Raw genomic sequence first — 24,645 nt, 5'->3', positions numbered from 1 at the left:
CAGACACTGATGAATCGCATATGCTCACTGGTCGAAAGTGCAGGTGATCTTTAAAAGAGATAACACTTAACATCTCGCTTACCTGGAGAGGGATATCCAGAGGCAAGGAAGATGAGGAACTGTGTTCCAAACTCTGTTCTGGAGACAGTGGAGATGAAGAATTTCTCTCCCACCTCGACTCCACATGTGATTGAGAGGGGAGATTGTTGGACCACCTCAATTCCTCCCATGATGGAGATGGGGAATTGTCAGCCAACATCGCATACAGACGTGATCGAGATGAGGGATTGTTAGACCACCTCAATTCCTCCCATGATGGAGATGGGGGATTGTTGGACCACCTCAATTCCTCCCGTGATGGAAATGGGGGATTGTTGGACCACCTCAATTCCTCCCATGATGGAGATGGGGAATTGTCAGCCAACATCGCATACAGACATGATAGAGATGAGGGATTGTTAGACCACCTCAATTCCTCCCGTGATGGAGATGGGGGATTGTTGGACCACCTCAATTCCTCCCGTGATGGAGATGGGGGATTGTTGGACCACCTCAATTCCTTCTGTGATGGAGATGGGGAATTGTCAGCCAACATAGAATACAGACGTGATAGAGATGAGCGATCGTTAGACGACCTCAGTTCCTCCCGTGATGGAGACGGTGGATTGTTGGAGCACCTCAATTCCTCCCGTGATGGAGATGAGGGATTGTTGGACCACCTCCATTCCTCCCGGGATGGAGATGCGGGATTGTTGGACCACCTCAATTCCTCCCGGGATGGAGATGGGGGATTGTTGGACCACCTCAATTCCACCCATGATGGAGATGGGGAATTGTCAGCCAACATTGCATACAGACTTGATAGAGATGAGGGATTGTTGGACCACCTCAATTCCACCCATGATGGAGATGGGGAATTGTCAGCCAACATTGCATACAGACTTGATAGAGATGAGGGATTGTTCGACCACCTCAATTCCTCCCATGATGGAGATGGGGGATTGTTGGAGCACCTCAATTCCTCCCGTGATGGAGACGGGGGATTGTTGGACCACCTCAATTCCTCCCGTGATGGAGATGGGGGATTGTTGGAGCACCTCAATTCCTCCCGTGATGGAGACGGGGGATTGTTGGAGCACCTCAATTCCTCCCGTGATGGAGACGGGGGATTGTTGGACCACCTCAATTCCTCCCGTGATTGAGATGAGGGTTTGTTGGACGCCCTTGATTCCACCCGAGATGGAGATGAGGAATTGCAAGACAACCTCACACATGGAGATGATGGAGATGCGGCATTGTTGGACCACCAAGATTCCACCCGTGATGGAGATGAGGGATTGTTAGACCACCTCAACCCCTTCCTTGATGGAGATGGGCAATTGTCAGCCAACATCACATACAGACTTGACAGAGATGAGGGATTGTGAGACGACTTCAATTCCACCCGTGATGGAGATGGGGGTTTGTTGTCAAAGCTCAACTGATGTTTCTGTCCAAAATTAGAATCCATTGCTCTTAATAGACACTTTACATCAGCAAAAGGCGAAAGAACAAAGTCTGATCGATAGCTGTAAATCACCAAACTGAAACGACGTGAAAAGGTTCGTTTTGTTTTTGAAAATAACGGTTGTCTGGTTGATCACGTGGTTCGAGTTGACCAATCAGGTGGCTTGGCGAGTTTCCACAGAAATCCGTTTGAAACATGATTCGATTGGAAGAACGTCAAACGAAGTTAGTGAGGTTTGTGTTGAGATTAAATTTAAAAAACGAGCTCATGGTAAAAGTTATGTTACCCGACGGTGTCAATGTTTGTTTATTCTGTGATTTGCAACGTCTTGGAAACATAGGAAGTGTTCGCGCATGCGCACTAACAAGATGACCTCGTGACGGAATGACGTGTTGTCGGACTCTCCAGATCACGTGACCAATCCCGCCGATCAGTTCGCGCATTTCAGTCATCGAGACGCGACACAAGACGACATTTTGAAGATTTAACCTTCATTAATTGTGAAGTTATAAATAAGTTGTGAAGTTTTATAATTGGGGTAAAGACGAAGCGTTCCAAATTTACAGATGACACAAAGCTTGGAGGTGAGGTGGGTCTCAGAGGGGATGGTGATGAGATACACGAAAGTATTGATACTTGTATAAATTGTCAGATGTAATTTCACCTGAGCGAGTGTGAGGTGTTGGCCTGGCCAGATGAACCACTCGGCCCCTGAGGCCCGGGCCTTGGCCGACGAAAATTTCCGAGATTTTTTTTTTTTCAGTATTAATCACGTGACTCGACATGTGGAGGAAGGCTGAACACACCGTGAGGGAAGGCGGCTGGCACGCTGCCAGATCGTGATCGTCCACAACGAGCGTGGAACCACGTGATCACAATCAGCCAATCACAGGCGTCGCCGCGATCGACTGGCTGATGGGTGGAGTCACGTTCCCGCTGAGTATGAACATCCTGGACCCTCTTACCCTCCTGTGAGTTATCGAGCATCCTGACACTTGCAGTTCTTCGTTTTGCTCTTATTTGTCGTTTTTTATTTTTGATTATCGCCGACGGATATATTCGGCACCACGACAGTGGAACTTGTAAACACGACAAAAAGAAGAGGCGTCAAACAGAAACAAAAAGACTGTCTGGATCCATGTTGAAATTTTTTTCACCTCACCAGAGTCGAGATGACCAAACGGAATGTGCACTTGCAGAGTCTTCTGATGTCAATGTCGAGGGATCAAGTAATCTCGCACTGGATCACATTTCGAAACCTGATGATACCAACACCGTCACATCGAGCAACGAGAGAAGCATTGGAACAACTGCAGCAAGTGCTGCGGCTCGTAGTTTCCATCCTGATCCTGCTGAATGGACTCTCTCCGCAGAACTCGTGGATAACTTCATCCAGAATCCTCCCTGCCAAGATAGGAACGTAGATTTCTCGTGTACGACCCGAGTGAATCCAGATAAAACACGGTATTTTCGGCGCGAACACTTTCAGCGGAAACTCACAAACGGGGAAACGGTGAACAGGGACTGGATGCTGTTTTCTCCATCAAACGGTAAACTTCACTGCTCCGTGTACAAACTCCTATGTCCCGACGGCGATGATCACGAAAGCCATCACAGTAATTTTCGAATCGGATTCAATGATTGGAAGAATGCCTCTGCCTGTCTCGAGCGTGGGACTGCCCATATTCTCGCAATGAGAAAGTCGCTCGAATTGAAGGTGACAGACAGGATTCACACATCATTTGAACAGCGGTCTCTCCACGAGGAAGCTTACTGGATCATTGTCCTGAAGCGAATTGTCTCTGGAATATCGTTCCTCGCCGAAAGAGGGCTTCTGTTCGGGGCACGACTGAGCAGCTGGGTTGTGCTAACAATGGAAACTATCTTGGTTGTCTTGAACTAGTCTCAAAATTCGATCCATTTCTTGCCCAGCATCTTGAAGTGTATGGGAACAAGGGAAAGGGAAATGTATCGTACCTGTCATCAACAATATGCGACGAGTTTATGCTACTACAGGCCGAAGAAGTTTAATCTACCATCGTGTGAGAAATAAAAGATGCCAAATATTATGGTGTTTCCATCGATTTGACGCCAGCCGTTTCGCATATTGATCAGTTGACGGTAATATTTTGATATGTGATGCAAGATGGTAGCGCCGTCAAAAGGTTTCTGCAGTACATCGTCATTGAGCATCACGATGGTGAATATCTGTTTGGAAAATCGCAAGAGGTACTGGAAGCCAATGGGATTGATCTCATGGATTGTCGAGGGCAGTCTTGCGACAATGCAAGCAACATGCCTGGTGTCTATTCAGACGTACAAGCAAGAATCTGTAAAATTAATCCATTGGCTCAGTGGGTACATGTGCTGTGCACAGTTTGAATCCGTCAAATACTTTGGACTTATTCAAGCCGTGTATAACTTTATGTCAGCATCTCCCCAAAGATGGGCCATTTTAAATAAGTCACTCAATGAACGTGCCATCAAACTCAAATGTTTGTCCGAGTCTGATACGAGGGGGTCAGCTCGCGTGGACGCTTGTAAAGCGTTTTCCGCAAGCAACAAGGACGTAAAGAAGGCGCTAATGAAGATAGCCAAGCGCCCTAAAGACACTCCGTCAGTGAGACTGGGAGCCAAAGCATTGGCTGAGAAGATGGAACTGACCGAAACAGCAATCATGTTGCTCTGTCTGGTCTGATCTACTTGGCAACATTTATCGAGTAAACCGATGTCTCCAACAACCTGGAATAGATGTCGGAGCAGGTAAGCAGAATTATGATGCCCTCTATGGATACATAGAGTCGCTTCAAAATGATGAAAGATTTGATGCATTTCAGGACCGCACCAAAAAGATGGTTGAGACCATCCATCATTTACACTGATGATAATCGTCGGGTCAAGAGACGAAAGAAGGTGTTCGATGAAAATGACGAGGAAGAAGAAACCCCAAAATCTGGCAGGGAGAAGTTCAGAGTTGAGACGTACTTCTCCATATTCGATCGGCTTTTGACAAAAATCCACAGGAGAAGAAAGAGCTATCAGAAAATCACGGATCTGTTTGGATTCATCCCCACGGCAAACAGCCTCGACCATGATACACTCTCTCGCAGAGCAGAGAAACTGGTTTCAGCGTACCCTGCTGACGTTGTAATGGACATAGTTCAGGAAAGAGAACTTTGCTTGAAATACTCCAAGTTCATCGATGCATCGGACAAGCTCAATTACATTATTCACAACAAATTTGACACAGACATTCCCCAATATTTTTGTTGCCCTCCAAATATATTGTTCGATGTTTGCTGCGATCTGCGAGGGTGAACACTCCTTCAGCACACTAAAGCACGTGAAAAATTGTCTTCGGTCGACCATGGGGCAGCTGCACGTGTCCACGCTCGCTCTGCTCTATGTTGAATCCGAGTTGATGAAGCAAATCGATTTCTCCGAAGTGATCGCGTCGTTTGCCAACCAAAAGGCATGAAAGAAGGTGTTTCAGCAGGGTGGAATTTGAATATTCATACATTCCACGAATTTGTTTGCTGTATCTTTCGTTTCTCAATTTCGAAGCCGAATTGGATTTTACAGGCACTTGTATATTTGAAAGTCTGACAAATCGCCCTTTACCGCAGTCTGTTCCGATTTAATTTCATGATCAAAATCGTCGTTTTGGTCACTCTTGAATTTGGCCTTCGAAATTTCAAGGGCCTTGGCCTACGAGACCTTAATCCAGCACTGGGTGTTGGGGATGGGAAAGAACAATGAAAATAGAGATTACAGGACAATAGGGGTCATTTTGGATTGTGTCACACAGGAGAAGGATCTGGGGCTGGTAATATATATGGGAGGTAATCAGGCAGCTCCAGGTGGAGAAAATAGGGGTTTAGGTTGTATTTAGAGGGGGATCAATTATAAATCAAAGAGGTGGTGTGACCCTCACGAAATTCCTGCACAATCTTAACATCGAGAATATTGTGTGTAGTTCTCGTCACCACAGTTCTGGGAGGACATTGATGCCACAGAGAGGGTTCAGTGAAGGATGACAAGATTGATTCCTGGCCGAGTTAGACTCAGCCACGAGGATTGGGTGAAGGAGACAGGGATTTATACATGAGAAAGCAGGAGGTTACGAGGAGATATGACAGAGATGTTTAACATAATGAAAGGTACAGAGACTCAGAGACCCAGTGCAGCTGCTTCATGCATCGATTGCCGTCACAGACACGAGGCTCGTGGTCCGTTTCTCACGACTCAACCAAGAACCAAAGTTCAGCGTCTTGCTTAACCATGGGAGACAAATCTCCTCAACACAAGGACAAGAATCGTGCCCCCTCTTCGTGCGTCGAGGGAAAGGCAGCCATGAAGCCCTGTTCTTACAGGCCATCTCCCAAACCCCATTATTTTTCGACTGCATCCGTTCCTTCCCTCAACTCAACTCTGCCTCGTACGTGCGCTTACCCTGAACTCCACTCTCCAACAATGTGCAACCAACCCCACTTCTTCGACGTCACACCGAACCATCGTTCGCCTCCGGAGCATGGCCTGCTTGCACGAAACTGAGGAAGGCAAGGCTTCTGACATCACGTGCATCAATCATCAGCCTCGGGGGCGTGAGTTTGCACGCCATCACCCTTGGAGGGGGGCCTTCTGCCTGCTCCGCACGTTTGCTTGTTTCCCATCATGGTTTTGGAAATAAAAAATATCAGGAAAAGTCACAGGGGGGCAACCATATTCTGGGGAAGCTTATTTTTAAACCCGAGCTGATTATCACCTTTTATTTCCATAAACCCCACCTTTCATGGCTTCACGCTGTGACGACCAAGGCATTTAGATCATTGGTATCTCCTGGGGTGAGGCTGAGTCTTTGGGCCTCTCACTCTCTCACTGCAGGCAGGTCATTGGTCTTTCTGTCTTCTACCGTCTCCTCTCCGGTCTCACTCCCCCCCCCACCCCCGCTCTGTCTGTGATAGGTTCCCCTCCCCCCCCACCATATTTCTGTAAGTCGCTCAAGTTATGCCAGCAACCCCCTTCTGGTAAAACTCTTAAAATCTCTGCTCACCTTCACTCTTTCATTCCTCTTTTTCCCCGCCTTTGGAATACACTCCCACACTCTTTCAATCCCATTCTTCCCTCCAGGTCTTCAAAACAGCTGTTCACCACCACCTCATGTCTTCCCCCATCCAAAACCACAATCTTTTCTACCCCCATTAATCCACCCGAAACACACCTCCTTCAAATTTCCTGCCTTCCTTCCTGAAAGTCCCCCCCACCCCCGCCACCCCATTTGGTGACATGTACTAATGAAGCTCACAATTTCCTTACTTAATTACATTGACATGTCTCCCACACGTCACCGTCCAAGCAACCCAATTCAATCCTAAATTCTCCATTAAATTCTTCCATCGACCCCACAACCGAAACAATATATGATGATAAAAAAGATGATCTTTATCGGACGTTTTTCGAGTTTATCTTTGTCGAAACTACATTTATCACAAGGATCCACCACCCACTTTTAATACTTAATCTTTGCTTCTCATAAAGAAATGAAAATCCCAGAGGGTTTATTTTCATCGGTTAATTTTCAGTAAAAACATGAAATGAAGAGGAAATCAAAGAGTTTTCAAATTAATTAAACCAAGAATTTTCACAGAAAGATTTGTTTTCTGATCTAATTGTTGTTGAATATTCATCGATGGCCCAACTCATTTGGTCTGCATTAGGTTCAGACAATTTAAAAAGGGAAAAGATTTCAATGAGCACAGAATCGACTTGTGTTTTTAGGGAAGATCCATTTTTTTGTGTTTGCAGCTGGATGCAATTCCTGGAGCAAGCTTGCAAGAAGCAGAAGCTACATGGCTGCTCCGACCACTTCGAGAAGTGGCAGGGCCCACGCTGTCCGCATCACAATGAAAAAAAAAAAAGTCATGAAGATCATGTTTTCAAACTGAAAATGTCACTTCCAGGTATTGCCCACAGCTTCAATCTCCTCACCTTCTATCATTGCACCTTTTTCTACCCCGTTTCCAGTGCCCCACTCCGTTTCTTGCTGCGGTCACATTTACCTTTGAATTTTCTTCACAGCTCAGAGCAAAATGGAAGTTGTGTATCTGTTGGTTGTATTGTAAATCGAGCAGCGCTGTGGCCAGCTATACCTGTCAACACAGCTTAAGGCCCTGTCACCCCTTGACGATTTAGCCAACGTATGCCTGACGTATGCAGAATTGGGCTAAACGCTGGCACACGTCGAATACATTATGGGTAAGTTTGCATGCGTCATAGTACGCTGGCATACGTCGTAGTTCTCCGAGCTGTTAGACAAATTTTCCATGCTTGAAATTTCCCGACGTATGCCAGCGAAAAACTCACACGTTCTGCATAACGCTGGCATAAGTTATCGGCACGTAACGCGATCGTTGACACACGTCGACACACGTAACTTAAGTTACTCATAAGTCGAAACACGTCGAGGTCATGTTTAGCGTACCCGAAACTTATTTCTAACCAATGAGTAACGTGTTCGAGGCACGTTACGCGATCGTTGACACAAGTCGACACACGTTACTTGTTAGGAACTCATATGTCGAAACGCGTTAAGGTAATGGTTAGCGTCAGTGTTCCAGACTCCCTGTTTTTTTTTTCTTCGGTATGACAGTGATGTTGACACTTCGATTTCTTGTGCGGTTTCAATATAATATAATTAAAAGGATGCCGCTCAACGATTTAAATCATAACCGCACTACAAATTGAAGTGTCAACATCACCATCATACCGAAGAAACAAAAATTATTAAAAATAATAAAAACCAGGGAGTCTGGAACACTGACGCGAACCATTACCTTAACGTGTTTCAACCTTTGAGTAACATACAAGTAACACACGCATTTGACACACGTATGTCGAAGTGTGTCAAAGATCGCTTAGCTTGTCTGCAACTTATGCCAGCGTATGCAGAATGTGTGTCATACGTCGAGTACTGTACGTCGATAAATTTTCAACATGCTGAAAATTTCTCCACGTACTCGGTGTACAATGACGTATGACAGCGTACTACAACATATGCCAGCGTGTTCTCAACGTATACAAAACTTACCCATAACGTATTCGACGTGTGCCAGCTTGGTTCGGCAAATTTTTCATACGTCGGCATATGCTGGCTAAAACGTCAAGGTGTGACAGCGGCTTCACACTTCGATGTCTAGTGCGGTTCTGATTTGAATCGTCGAGCCGCAGCCTATGAATAGCCTACGCCACGTGATCGTCGGCGATACGCTGCCACGCTATGCAAAAGTTATACTATCGTTGGGCATAGGTTGTGAACGCTGACAACACGCTGAGCATTCATTGGTATAAGTTATCTATATGTGATTGAAACGTTCTGTGTACGTTACTAATACGTTATGCATACGTCCAACACGTTATTATAAGCCCAAAACTTTTTTAAAAAATCATCAATAGTTAAGCGGACGCCAGCGTTTTACAAACATTTTGAAACCTTGCCATACGCTGGCTAAAACGTCAAGGTGTGACAGCCCCTTTAGATTGAGGCCATGCTTGCCCCATTTGATCAATTCACATCCTCATTGTACGCCTCATGGTTTCATTGTGCACTGCCACACCACATGACCCATGTCTTCATTGTTTTCACACTGCATGCACCATTGGTATCGGATAATATGTATAAAGTTTCACATGGTGAGGTGAAGCGGTTTCTTCCATGAGCCGAGACCATGTAGATATACAAATATATTGTTGTTGTTGTTGTACTGCAAAACGGCATAACTCAAAGGCAATGGCACCCGACATGCAGTGATCCCCAAGCAGTTATTACATGAGTATTCATGGAGTTCGTCCTTCCCTCATGTGTCGTGGGTTCAGGAGACAAAGTCCGTTGCGTGGGGTCTCGTAGTTAGGTCTAATAAATATCTATGACTCATACTCTTCCCTGTACTCTAACCCTTTCCTTTTTGCCATGGTACACGACAAGCATGTAAGCACACACGTCATTCAATTGGCAATTGTTAAAAAGCACACCGCGATGCCTTCTGTGCCTCCGATCATGCCCCATCTCTGCTGCACACTAAACAACCCGCACACGAGAATTTGCACGCCATTATTTAATTTAAATCTGCATGCCAATTCCCAACTGGCACCTCACCTAACTCCACAACTCGCTCACCAAATTTCACCACTTTGACCACAAATGCCTCCCGCACACGGGAAAAATATTCCCGCTCTCCCTCGTACCTCTGAATCGCTACAATTCGCCACTCTTTTGAGGAGCACCACGCGTCAGAGTGTGCTTGGTCCCGCACGATGCTCAACAATGCAAGAAACGCTAAGAGCTCCACCGCATCTCACCGTGAGCGTCCGGAATTGATACAGCCTTCATCCAGTTTTCAGACCACGGCAAGACCGAGGGCAACAAGGAGGGTTTCGGGCCCTGGGTGTGCATCAGAAGGGTGATCCAGGAGTTTGGTTTGGGTCCCGGGTGTGCATTTTGGCTCGTGAAGGAGCCCGTGGGTGGCGGAGAAAGCCCGCTGCCATCCGACATTCAGACTGCACTTGGTGCACATTCAGGGCCGGGTGTAGGCTTGGGGAGCTTGCCCCATGTTAAGTCAGGAGCTCCAAGCCGTGCCGGAGCTGGGAGGCATCTGAGCCGGTTTCCCGTCCCAGAGCCTGGCAGGGCGTGGCAGGACCGCTGTGGCCCAATAGAGGTGCAGGATTTGGCCCACATTGCATCGCTTTCCATTCCTCGCCCCATCCTTCGCCTATGGCTTTTAAAAGGGGTAGCGTGGAGTCGTTCGAGCCTCTTATTCAGAACATTATTTGTGTCCGATTGCCGGCCAGAATGCGCTTCTTCTTGGAGAACTTCATCCTCGAGAACCTGATCTGAGGTGACTGCCATCCTTCGACAATCCCTGCCTTGCTGTCGACGTCCTGCCACCCCTCTGCACAGGCAGGCGAACCAGTGAGGTTCGAGACTAACCAGTGAGGACAAGTGCTTCCTAAGTTATGGCCATTTATTTATCAACCAATGACAGGACATGTTGCTGTGTGGGCGCGGCCGAAGAGAAGGGGAAGAAGGGGAAGAGAACCTCAGCCGCGTTCCCCATTACGGGTAACAACGTACGGACTTCCGGATAACGATGACCGTGTTTTCTAATAATTTCTCGATTACTTATGCGCATTTATCGATAAACACAATTCCCCAAGTTATGATCGTTTTCATATTTGACGGCGCATAAATTTTGGTAACATCAGAGTTCGCTGGTATGCTCCGAAGCAGGAAGTAAATTTTTTTTTGCATGTAAGTTTCCTCCCCCCCCCCCCTCTTCTCTTTGTGTTTTTCCTTGCGATGACATTGCGAAAAGGCAAAATATGTTGGCACTAATTGAATAATTGGCCATTAAACCTAAATTGTGAATAATCGTAACTGCGATATGCGAACTTCCGGACAGTGAGGACTTAACTTCCGGACTTCCGGATAGTGAGGACTTAACTTCAGGACTTCCGGATCGTGACGAGTACTCTATTCTTTCTCAATTTTTTTCTTGATTTATCGACTTACTGTATTTTTCTTTCTCGATTTTCTTAAACACAATGTCCCAATCCAGTCAGTGATGATGACTGTATTCTTTCTCGATTTTTTTTTTTTCTTGATTTATCGACTGACTGTATTCTTTCTTGCTCGATTTCTGTACTTTCTCGATTTTTTTTTTTTCTTGATTTATCGACTTACTGTATTCTTTCTTGCTCGATTTCTGTACTTTCTCGATTTTCTAAAACACAATGTCCCAATCCAGTCAGTGATGATAACTGTATTCTTTCTGGATTTTTTTTTTCTTGATTTATCGACTTACTGTATTCTTTCTTGCTCGATTTCTGTACTTTCTGGATTTTCTTAAACACAATGTCCCAATCCAGTCGTCGGTTACGAGAGCGAAGGAACGGCCTGTGTGGTTGTTGTTTCTGGCACGCGGTTTGAAAGTTTTTTTTTGTTTTTTTTGCACGTACGGGCCCGCACGAGTTTAAATAAATGCACATTGATCACATGTACGCATCCTAGAAATGTCCCTTGAGCAATAGATCAAAACTATAGACTAATAAAATTTGTAACATGCCAAAAATCTATTATTATGCAAAGTTGCTACCGCCATTAACAAAAAATCTATATTCTGCTGTAACTTACTTACTATGCATGCAAACCTGGCAAATGAGATGTCTGGACCTACGTTTTCAGGGTCAAGAAAAGTGATTAAGACATATTTGAAGCATTTTAGTTAATGTTTACATGGTTAACGATGTTTATTAATAAAATGCAGAAGTTGAAGTTGCTAGTCTGTCATCACAAAAACTAAACAAAGTTCTGTCATGCTGCTTCGTGAACAAATTCCAGTCAGCATAAACAGTTTTCAGGAATGCCGAACATCTTTTTGGCATATCACATTGTATTCATGCAAGGAGTCTGATCATTAATCTGTTGCTGGCATACACACATTGATGTGCATCGTAATCCTGAATTCCGGCATGTGCAGCGTCGAGTCTTGCATTGTTTCCGACATGCGTAGGCTACCATCTCGAGGAAACTGCCTGGAATGGGACTCAATGCCAACAGTATGTGTTGCAGTCCTGATTCCTCAAGTCTCCATCCCATTTCAGAGGGTGCAGGGAGCTCAGGTGTGGGGCAGTGGGAATTTCTCCATTTCATTGCTTGATGGTGTACTCTCATCAAATGGAAACTGAGCGCATCACTTGTTGGTGCCATGGCTTCTGGTTTCCCCTCTTGGAAAACAATAAATGCCGTGCTGCATCTGCAGAGTCTGTTGTGTGCACATTGTATATTATGCAGACAAAGGTTTCTGAAGATTTGATGGTTTCCTCTGTGAGTTCACCAATGGCCAAGTTCTTCAGCAATTCATGGTGCTCTTTGAAGACCTTCTATGATGATCGTTTGGTGTGATTCGCTGTGTAGGAGATTTGCTGAAGCAGGCATCGTCGACGGGTGCTGTGAATACTGGCTTGCATTTTCCACGAGTTGTACTGACAGGATGCAGTTCCTCCAGGCCATTTGGCACAATCAAAGTATGTCTTGTGGATAGCTCGAGATTTTAAAGAGAAGAATCAGTTTGGCCTCGTTGCCATGCTGCCATTTGAGTTGCATGGAAGGTATTCTTTCCATCAAGTGTTTCATCAAGGATGACAATGTTATCACAGGTGTAGTCGATGAATTTATTTGCCTCAATGTTTGGTGGAATGATGGCACCAGTTGCTTTGTCCAATGATTTGAGAGTGCTCTCAGCCAAGGAAGTGTCGACTTGCAATATCTGTTCATAACTCAGGCACTGCCCTGCCTTGTTGAACAATCGTACTAGGTCTTTTGACCGCGTAGCTTGATGAAGAGTACTTGCAAGACCAATATGTTTTGGAGTCCATTTTTTGCCACCACTTACGGAGTTGACAAGATCTTGTGCCACACTCAGAAAGAAAGGTTGTTTCAAAACCAGGGACTGAAATTTCTCAGCAACCACTCAAGCCTTTGGATAAACCATGAAAAATATCATTTTTGGAACCTTACATATGAACGGCGGAGGTGCAAGTCACAACTGCCAGGTTCAAGTGAAAAGTTTGTTTGATCGTAAACAAATGGATGTACTTTTACTCTGGGAAACGCGCATAACTGAAGATGTGGAGTATGATTGGTGTCGCCTCTTTAAGGGACAGTGCTTTTTTTTTTAGTAATTTGTCTTCTTCTTCTGCTGGTGTGACCTTTTTATTCAGACCTGGGCTCGTACCTGAATCATGCCATTTCCAAGAGGTTATCAAAGGCCGGTTCATCTCTCGAGAACCGGTCATTTATAATTTGATTTTACACTATTCAATGTGTATGTGCCCAGTGAGTGTGCAGAACGAAGAGCCTTCTTTTTGTCTTTCATCAGACAATTTCGCTCAATTGATATCAATGATTGTATTTGCATGGGGTGGGTAATTTTCATTGCACCGTTGAACCTGTTTTCGACAGAAATACAGCAGAACCTCACCCCAAATCCTATGCTGATTTGTCTATTTTTTTTCAGCAATGGGTTTGTGAGATGCATGGAGGCAATGTCACCCCAACGAATCTCAATATACGTTGGGACGTTGGGCAAACGGGAGAGCATCCTTTGCGAGACTTGACCGGTGGGACATAAACTCGCATTTCAGGAATGCTGTTTTCTCTCCAGTTTACTTTCCATCCTTATTTTCCCATCATCATTTCGTTACCATGGGCCACTTTTTCCCCTCAACCCTCACATAAAAGTACGTACTGGAAATTCAACACCAATCTTCTTGAAGAGACTTGGTTTAGAAAAGGCTTCGATACCTTTTGGGGTATCCAACACTCAAAAAAGCCTCTTTCTTCATTAGAGTTATGGTGGGGCAACAAAAAACCACAGATTAGAGCGTTTTGTCAGCAGCTTGTTTCAAATGTTACCAATGTTAATAATACAACAATGGCTCTGTAAGAAGCTGATATCCTGCAGTTTGAGAGTAAAGTGGCCAGATATAGAAACAGGAGAGACCAAAGGGTATTAGTTGAAAAGACGATCCAATTGAGAGAACTGACGCAAGAGAAAGCAGCAGGAATGTTAATCAGATTAAGGATAAACATCAAGGTTTTAGATACTCCCAGCAAATCCTTTTTCCAAATGGATTTTGTCAACAAATCACAAAAGACTGTTTTTTCTCTGCTCGACTCAAGAGGAAACATGGTTGTTAACTCCAGTTATGCACGGTTGTGGATTCGAGATTATTTTTTTAAAATGTATGCAAAACATCCTGTTTGTGAGCAAACTCTGGGACTTTTAACTTCTCACTTTCCTTCCATCACTGAGCCCCAGCACCTGAGCTTGGACTCACCAATCACATTGTCTGAGCTAACGCAGGACCTTGCTGGATTGAACTCGGGGAAAGCGCCTGGAATTGACGGCTTACCGGCAGTGTTTTTCTTGGCTTTTGGGACCTTTTGGGCCCTGAGTTATTGAATGTCCTGGAATCATCTTTGGGAAATGGAGAACTGCCTCTAAGTTTTAGAAGAGCAGTGGTGTCTCTTCGACCAAAGACTGGAGACTTACGGCAGATGAAGAACTGGTGACCGGTTTCGGTATTTTGTACGGACTACAAAATATTGTCAAAAGTGTTGGCCAGTCGGTTGACTCTGGTAATTGTTGATCTCGTCCACTCTGATGAGAACTACTGTATCCCGAACAGATCAATTAAGATAATATTTTTTCGATCAGAGATTTGCTGGAGTGTGATTCCATGGAAAAAGAATTTGGGATAATATTTCTTGACTTATAAAAGGCATTTGATAGTGTTGATCATGTGTTTTTGCATCGTGTGTTGAAAGCATGGAGTGTTGGTACCAATTTTCGGGCCTATGTATCCTTCCTGTACAGCAACATATTTAGTATTTTCAAAATTAATAATTAACTCATCTCTCCTTCACAAGTGCAGAGAGGGGTGAGGCATGGGTGCCCCGTTTCTGGATTATTATTCTCCTTGGTTATAGAACCACTTCTAATTCTATTCAGGAAAAATCTTCCAGGAATAACTGTATCCAGACGGATTCCTTCGATCGTTGTATCACCATATGCAGATGATATCACTGTGGTCATTAAGAATGACAATGATATCTCTGCATTTGTTGGTGTTTAAATCTCTTTTACTTGGCATCTTTGTTGAACTGTAACTGGAACAAGAGTAAAGCCTTCTGGGTTCCCAGTCTTAAAAACAATCCGCTGGGGACACGGTTGGTACCACCGGTGCATTTTCCTTCAAAGTTAAAATGGGTGGAAGCGGGAGTTAAATATCTCGGCGTATTCCTGGGATGCCTACTCTATGTCCTTCAAAATTGGGATGGGATGGTTGATCATGTTCATAACAGATTAGGACTCTGGAAGAGAGCCCTTCCCCACCTTTCCCACAGAGCTTCGGTTCCAGTTGTAAATAATTTGGTTGCCTCATCTTTGTGGCATAAGTTTATCTGCCTCCAACCACCGGAAGTGTGACTGAAGGCTGTTCAAAGGCCACTGGTTGTTTTTTTTTCTGGAGTGGGTTTCACTGATTACAGCCAATTCTTATATGCCATCCTTTGGCTGAAGGTGGCCAAGGACTTGTCGACACAAAAAGCCGCATCATGGCTTTTCAGCTGTGCTCCACTCAGATGTTGATGCAGGACGAACAGCTGCCTCGCCGCCTTCTGGGCCGTCACAATTTGCAGCAAGCAAGTGGGCTCGGTTACAGCCTTGAACTCTTCTTGATCAAACTCCAGCATGTCGACATATCTCATCTTTCAACATTTTATCAGAGTCTTTTGAATGATTGGCAGAGCCTTTCGGTTAGTCGCCCGCAAGAAACTTATGCTACATACATGTTTGTGGAAGAACCACTATTTTACAACCCATTGTTTCCTGCAATTCCTAGAAGCCGTGACCTTTATCAACACTTTATCAGCAGGCAAAATTAAAATACGACACCTCCGCCACAATTCCCGGTTGGGGTGGAAAACAGTTCTGGAGATAGCAGATATGACAATAATACGATCAAACAGGAGGATCGGCAAAATCCTCAGAGAAATTGTGAAAAAAAAGTTCTCAACTCGAACTAAAATGGACTGAAGAAAAGTTTTTGACAACAAATGAATCTGGGTTTCTTGGGTTAATTGTACAACCGAGTCACAGAGATTGAGCCACCATTCGCTGAGGAAAAAATATTTTTTCAGAAATATACAGAAAGGACCAATATAGACTGTCTTCTCGAGTCTACTCGAGGACTCTCCATTGAATGGAGTGCCCAGGTGGAAAAGACTAATGCCGGAAGGACTCCCATCTGAGCCTCTATGGAACTCATTCTATAGGAAGCTGGTTGATAAAAGGACTGGAGACTTATAGTGGCGACTCGCACATTGGGTTATTCCTTCGAATAAGTTGTAAAGTAATTTTTCTCCCATATCCGGGTGCTGCCCTTTCTGTATTTGTATAGAGGATTTGTTCCATGCATATGTTGACTGTTCAAGGCTTGCGCCATTATTTCAATGGCTGAACCATATGGCAAAAAATTTGCAAATTACCTTCTCACTAAGATTGTTTATTTTCGGGTGGAAAGAACAAGTAAACTCTTTATTTTTGTTCTTCGTAGCCACAGCAAAAATGGCGATTTATTTATCGAGGAAGGAGAAATTGAAAGGAAAGCCGATTGTGATGTGCAATGTTTTGTTTTTTTTTCAATGCCTTAATAACAGCAAAACTGAAACGTGAATTTTGTTTTTCTAAAAGTGAAAAGAGTGTTGATGAATTTAAGAAGTCTTGGTGTCATGAGGGGATTTGCAAAGTTCATGAAAAGAATTTATTGATATCCCTGTAGTTTTTTTTTGATTGGTTTGGAATGTTTCATTGAGTTTTGAGTATTTATTGTTTACATTGAATTGTTGAAAGTATAAATGTATGGCTACGAAATTGAATCTTTTCACCGACTGGCACACATATTGATATATATGTATATGTATGTATATATATATATATATATATATATATATATATATATATATATATATATATATATATATATATATATATATATATATATATATTTAAATTGTTTTGTGACAAAAAGATTCAAAAGTCTTTCTCTTTCTCTTTCTCTCTCTCTCTCTCATCTGTTCTCTTCTTGTGTATGGCAGCTTAGCTGCCGGGAAACTATATTTTTTGGAGCGACGTTGTGCTGCTGATGTTGTGCCCCTCTCCCAGTGCATTGGTACTCACTTTGCTGACCTCGGAAGGATGACAGGCTGAGTCGACCCCACCTCGTGTAAATTCAGCAGCCGACGGGGCTCAAACTTATGACCCTCGGATCCCAAGCCAGCCACCCAAACCACGAAGCCAACACCAGGCTGGACTGCAGCATGCATACGTGCAGGCAGACCTTTGCCACATAGATAGCATGGATTTCAAATACTCCTGCCCCAGGTTTCCAAAGTATCCATGTGTGTGTGTATGTGTTTGGTCATGAAGCATAACATATTCTCAAAGGCAATCTCTCTCCCTCTCTCTCTCCCTTTTCTCTTTCTTTCTCTCTCTCTATGTGTCTCATACCCTCCCTCCCACAGTGTATCGCATGTTTAGTGAGGCATCGCTTTCCCAACCTCCCCCCCCGCATTTTCCTCACTCTTCCTCACCCCCTTCTAGTTTCCCCTCCCTTCTCTCCATACTCTCTGCCTTCCCTCCCTCCTCTCTGTCCCTCCTGTCTCTTCTCCCCTCCACCCCAATATCCCAGTCAGTGAAGCAACACATTGTATTTGCGAGTTGACAATATTTTCATACATGTGCCATCGCCTATTAAATCAGGTATCATCATAATTTTCCCATTTTTCGTGTGCATCAGCACCAAGTATCAATCATGACAACCTAATGTTCAAAGTTTGTCTTTACAAATTGACAGAAGACAACACCATGAGAGTGGATCCTGATTCCAAGGCAAGGCTTTTTGAGGAGGCCAAATTAAAAGACCCCTGCAAGATGAAGTTGGGTTCACCAAGGAGAAGCCTTCATGAAGGTAAGCCGTTAATTATCTTGAAAAGGGTTCATGAAATTTACCAAAATACCCAGTTTTCAATCATTTACTCCCTCAGAGTTCCCTCAGGACGCATGTAAAGTTTTGAGCTGCTCAGTTTCATGGTTTTGGAGTTATGGAGGAGACACACATACACTTATTATTCTTCATGTTAATGACTTTCAAAAGTCATCTGACATCGAGTCATTTATATTATTCACTGACAATGCAAATATTTTCTGATCATTTCAAGACCCTGACTTCCTTCTTTATACAGCAAATGGTGAGTTAAAGCTTGTTCATGAATGGATACGGGCAGATAATGTTCTTTTAATAGAGATACAATTAACTACATGCTGGTGAGCAATTCAATTCCAGAGCTTCCTGGACATATTAGTATTGGTTTTATACATCAAGACAGGGTTGACCCGACTCAATTTCTTGGCTTGTTCATTGATCCTAATTTATCAACAAAAGAATATTCCGACGATCGACACAAGTTTCTCTCACCAAATGTTTGTGTTCCATACAAGTTGAAGGGTTTTTCTCAGTACATGTGTTCCCTGTCATATTCTACCCTTATGTTACCTTATTTAAACTGTAGAATTTTATCTTGGGTGGGTAAATGTATCAAATACCCACAGGGAGAGAATTTTATTGATTCAAAACTGAGCACTCAGAATTGTTACTAACACTGGTTTTCACTCTCATACTGATGTGTTATTTCTCAGAAATAAGGTTTTGAAAGTTGATGATTTGTTCCATTCAAATTTCGGTAATCTCATGTTTCAATTGAATACTCATATGTTACCTCATGCTACGGAATCTTTATGAACCAGAAACAACCTTACGTGAAACTTACGTGAAGCAGGATGGAGGGTCAATAAAGAAAAGACGAAGCGAAACGGGAAAACAGTTCACACAATGCACATTTATTTCCCGGCACACGGAAAGCACATATATACAGTCAAAATGCACAAATAGCAACCAAAACAAAAGCAACAACGACACAGAGTTAATACTGACTACGCACACACACACGGCAACACTTATACAGCTTTACTTTACAGACGGCGCCAACACACATTTACACCAAAGCAAAGGAAAGAAGCCACCCTCACAGACAAGGAGGCAGACGGGCCCGTAGGCCAAATGTGCGCGGGACCTAGAGGAACGGCCAGGTCCGCGAGACCGGGTGGGTCTTACCCGCGTCCTCATGACGCGTTGGCGGGCAAGCCGCAAATGTGGCCGCGCGGCTGTGCCCCGACTCCGTGCTCCTTGGCAGGTTTCGTTGGCACGACGTTTGGAGTGGGGTGGGAACGGGCCCCCTTTTGCACTATCTCAGCGCGGGGGGAAAGGGGGAATTGTTGATGCCCTGGGGGAGGAGAATGGCTGGCTGGCTTGGGTCCCGCGACGAGACGAGCGATTCTCCACACCGTAACCTCGTCGCCGACCGCCGTCCTTCTCGCCTCGGACCCGAGCTCCTTTTCCTCTTCCCACAACTCTTCTCAGCCGACTCCAGAACCCAACTCACTTCATTCGCCTTGCGCTCGCCTTCTTATAGGCTGGCAGAAGCAGCTAATATGCAAATATTCAGATCAGAATGACCTCGGGGGCGGAGCCACGCTCGCCCATTGGTCGGAGGAAACAGGGCGTGAATCTCCCTGACCCTAGAATTTGCATATATCGACTTCACACACACACGCCTGGAGGCGGGGCCAAGCTGCCCCGCGCTCGCTAATTGAACAGAGGAAAAGTGGGCATGTAGAGTTTTTGATCCGAATTTTCCCTCAGAAAGGCCGCTATTTGCGTTCGCGGCTCGGTGCGCTCGGCATCAAACGCCGAACGAGCCCGAGACAGCCCGACGTTCAGTGTTTGCAGGTGGTGCGGTTGTTGGTCGTAGAAGGAGGGAGGTGAAGGTGGTGGAGGGTTTTCGATGGTGAGGGTTGATGGTTATGGTGCCGTTGGGAATGGCAGTTATGCGATGTTTGCGGGAGCGTTTGATGGTGGCGGTGGCGTGGTTGTTGTGTGATGGCGGTTGAGACGTGGTTGGTTCAAAGTAAAGATAGAACAGAAAAAATGGCTAACTCAAAGGATCGCAGCCCGGATGAATCACATAAATTCCCTCTATACAACAGGTTTGGGCTAACTACACATGCACCTTATCGAGATATCTCACCTGAGAGTCCTAAATGGCGGTTTGCGATTTTCCACAGCCGTAACACTATGTTCCATACAAAAAGCACCCAACTATATTCCTTACAGAGTCCATAACTATATTCCTCACAAAGAATGCCCAGAACTATGTTCCTTACAAAGTCAATAACTATATTCCTCACAAACAATGTCCATAACTATATTCTTTACAAAGTCTACAACTATATTCCTTCCAAACAAAGTCCATAACTATGTACCTTACAAACAAATTCCATAACTATATTCCTCAGGAACAATGTCAATAACTATATTCCTTACAAAGTCCATTACTATATACCTTACAAAGTCCATAACTCGGTACCTTACAAAGTCCATAACTATGTACCTTACAAACAAAGTCCATAATTATATTCCCCACGAAGTCCTTAACTATGTTCCTCACAGAGAGAGCCCATAACTACGTTCCTTGAAGACAGAGTCCATAAATATGTTCTTTGCAAACAAAGTCCATAACGATGTTCTTTTGGGAAAAAGACCATAACTATATTCCATACAAAACGGTCCATAACTATGCTCCTTACAGACAGCATCCAAAACAATGTTCCTTGCAGACAAAGTCCATAACTATGTTTCTTCCAGACAGAGTCCATAACTAAGTTCCTTACAGGCATAGTCCATAACAATGTTCCTTACAGGCATAGTCCATAACTATGTTCCATTCAAAAAGTCCATAACTACCTTCCTTACAGACAGAGTCCATAACAATATTCCTCACAAAGAAAGTCAATAACAATGTTCCTTACAAACAACGTTCATACCTATGTTCCTGACAGCCAGCGTCCAAAACAATATTCCTTGCACACAGTCCATAACTATGGTCCTAACAAAGTCTACAGAAATGTTCCTCACAAACAAAGTACAAAACAAAGTACAAAACTAAGTTCCTTACAAACAAAGTCCATAACTATGTTCTTTCAGGACAAAGTCCAAAACTATGTTCCATACAAAAAGCACACAACTATATTCCTTGCAGAGTCCATAACTATATTCCTCACAAAGAATGTCCAGAACTATGTTCCTTACAAAGTCAATAACTATATTCCTCACAAACAATGTCCATAACTATATTCCTAACAAAGTCTACAACTATATTACTTCCAAACAAAGTCCATAACTATGTACCTTACAATCAAATTCTATAACTATATTCCTCAGGAACAATGTCAGTAACTATATTCCTTCCAAAGTCCAGAACGAGGTACCTTACAAAGTCCATAACTATGTACCTTACAAATAAAGTATATAACTATATTCCCAATGAAGTCCATAACTATGCTCCTTGCAGACAGTGTCCATAACAATGTTCCTTACACAGTACATAACTATGGTCCTTACAGACAAAGTCCACAACAATGTTCCTTACAAATAAAGTGTCCAAAACTATGTTCTTTCGGGACAAAATCCAAAACGATGTTCCATACAAAAAGTACATTACTATGTTCCTTACAGAGTCCGTAACTAAATTCCTCACAAAGAAAGTCTATAACTATGCTCCTTAGAAAGTCAACAACTATATTTCTTACAAACAAAGTCCAGAACTATGTTCCTTTCAAACAAAATCGATAACAATGTCAATAACTATATTCCTTACAAAGTCCAAAACTATGGACCTTACAAACAAAGTCCATAACCATGTTCCTTTCAAACAAAATCCAAAACAATGTCAATAACTATGTTCCTGACAAACAAAGTCCATAATGATGTTTCTTCCAGACATAGTCCCCACCAATGTTCCTCACAGACAGAGTCCATGCCAAAGTTGCTTGCAGACAGAGTCCATAGCCACCCGGCAGCAAGCGGCCATGCGCAAGAACAGATAAAACATTCCTTACAGACAAAGCACGCGCACGCACGCACACACAATAATTTCAAGGATTGCTGTAAATAATGTTACTTTTACAACATCCTATATTCAACTTAATTTACATTGTTGATCTCAAAACATAGTTCCTTTACCTAAAGTAAGAACCCTAACTGTAAGCAACTGAATAATTTTCTGACCACATGGATCATCAGCTGTGCACCGTTATTCTGGAGGTTTCGATCCTTTCAGCCCAAAACCTCTCCAAACGGTGGATCGACAAGCTCGGTCATGGATCTACATCAGTGGATCCACAACTTCAGTTGCATCCAAGCAAGCAGTAGAATACAAATCAGCCATCTTTAATCAGATCGCAAAATAAAGTGAGAGGCACATGTATGCCATAATGCACTGTGCTTTTGCCAGGTTTTAACAAAATCGGACCGTGCATGTCTGATAAATGGTGGGGACACATTTAAGCAACAAAATGGCCACCAGTCGGCCATCTTGGATCTGATCTCGAAAAGAAACGAGGTGCACATGTAAGCCTTTATTCCTTATCTGGGTATCAAGTTTGAACAACATTAGTAAATGCATGTCCGAGAAATAATTGAGGACGTGTTCAACATCGGGATTTTTACAACAAAATGGCTGCCAGTCAGCCATCTTGGACCTGATCTCGAAAAATAAAAGGGTTGCAGACGTAAGCCTTCATTCATTATCTGTTTGCTTAATTTGAAGAACATTGGTAAATGCACGTCCGGAAATGGTTGAAGACGTGTTCGACACTGGGTTTTTACAAATAAAATGGCTGCCAGTCGGCCATCTTTGATTGCGTCGTGAAACAAAATGATGTGCATATGTATACCATCACTTGTCTTTTTGCTCAGTATGAATAAAAATCGGTCCATAGATGTCTGAGATATGGTTGCGGACGCAGGTACACGCACAGACGAAAATTGAGATCAAATCCATAAGCCCCCATTTTGGACTATGTCCAACAGGGGCTAATACATCTGTCAAACTTACAACTCAATTTTATTGGAGTGATGATGGGTGGAAGTAGTGGAGATTAGAAAAGTGGGGCAGGTAAAGGGCCAGGGTGTTACAATAAAAATGAACTTATTTTTGGTGGGGGGAAATGGTCGGCGAAGGTGGTGGGGAGAAGAATACACAACCACAAACTATCCGTTGAAAAGACCATCTCATGGACCTCACACTCTGCACAGGTGTACACAATTACCCATGTATACTCAAGATACTTCAAGTTCTGATAATATCCCTGTACTTCCGTGTCGCCAATCTTTCTTGGTACCGATATAATTCCAATTTAAACCAATCTACTGTTTCTGCTGCCACTACCTTTCCAAGGAGACCATTCTGTGCTTTTACTACTCTCACAATGAAAGACCCTTGCCTTCCTACCATCTTAACTCTCCTCTTATTTCCTCTCAGTTTATGGTTCCTGCTTCGATCACTGTCTATTCTGCTGAAGAACACTTCTACACTTAGTTTGTCCCTACTCTTCATTATCTGAAACATCTCGACGCTACTGTCTCAACCACTGCCCAGTGCCGGATTAAGGCATGGGCTTTATGGGCTGCAGCCCAGGGGCCACCGCCAGCTGAGGGCCTCCAGAGATTAAGTGAAATTAATTTACTGTGAAAAGTTACTTCATTTGTAAATGCAGAATGAAAGTATAAGTATGCTGAATTATATCTTTAAAAATGGCTCAATTAATATACTGCATAAATACTGTAATTTTTTCTTGCCCATTATTTCAACTCGTTGGCACTGGCAATCTTGATTACAATGAGACGATCTCATACTCGCTTCCGGCCTGTACAAGAAATCGCTCATTCCATCGTAACTTTCCTTCTTCTTCTTTCATCATTGCTTTGTGGTTGTGCTTGCACCAAAGACAAAAGTGCTGAAAGAGGGAAGATGAGCAATTGTTCTGTGATGCAATTTGAATTTACGTTATCCTATACATTTTGTGGAATTCTGCACTTTGTTATCTTCATACCAAGTCAAAGTCTTTTAGTAGTGTGTCATTGTGTCAACTTGCCAAGCATATATGTATGTATGTATATATATATATATATATGTATATATGTATATATACATATATATATATATATATATATATATATATATATATATATATATATATATATATATATATATATATATATATATATATATATATATATATATATATATATATATATATATATATATATATATATATATATATATATATATATATATATATATATATATATATATATATATATATATATATATATATATATATATATATATATATATATATATATATATATATATATATATATATATATATATATATATATATATATATATATATATATATATATATATATATATATATATATATATATATATATATATATATATATATATATATATATATATATATATATATATATATATATATATATATATATATATATATATATATATATATATATATATATATATATATATATATATA

The 24,645-nt window shown here is 42.8% G+C and overlaps 2 protein-coding genes across 11 annotated transcripts in view; one reads left to right on the top strand and one right to left on the bottom strand.

The window, feature by feature from the left end:
• LOC147030722 (uncharacterized) overlaps positions 1 to 24,175 on the top strand; it is a 66,045-nt gene extending 41,870 nt beyond the window's left edge. Inside the window, exons 1-5 of one of the 9 annotated variants that reach the window (XM_085875069.1) lie at positions 1,817 to 2,091; positions 2,271 to 2,478; positions 7,313 to 7,467; positions 17,981 to 18,094; positions 23,565 to 24,175. In XM_085875069.1, the coding sequence (XP_085731195.1) occupies positions 2,423 to 2,478; positions 7,313 to 7,467; positions 17,981 to 18,094; positions 23,565 to 23,602 (363 nt within the window). In that variant the 5' untranslated portion in view covers positions 1,817 to 2,091; positions 2,271 to 2,422 and the 3' untranslated portion in view covers positions 23,603 to 24,175. The other 8 variants (XR_015056487.1, XR_015056486.1, XR_015056488.1 and 5 more) reach the window with 8 other exon arrangements.
• Positions 1 to 24,645, bottom strand: part of LOC147030721 (putative serine/threonine-protein kinase MARK-A) — a 138,267-nt gene that overhangs the window by 56,828 nt on the left and 56,794 nt on the right. The window lies entirely within an intron of this gene.

Source organism: Eptatretus burgeri, chromosome 3 (assembly GCF_056783735.1).
Source record: "Eptatretus burgeri isolate ZD-2024b chromosome 3, Ebu_testis_v1, whole genome shotgun sequence".
Lineage (NCBI taxonomy): Eukaryota > Metazoa > Chordata > Myxini > Myxiniformes > Myxinidae > Eptatretus > Eptatretus burgeri.
This window is presented reverse-complemented; position numbering and strand designations above follow the sequence as displayed.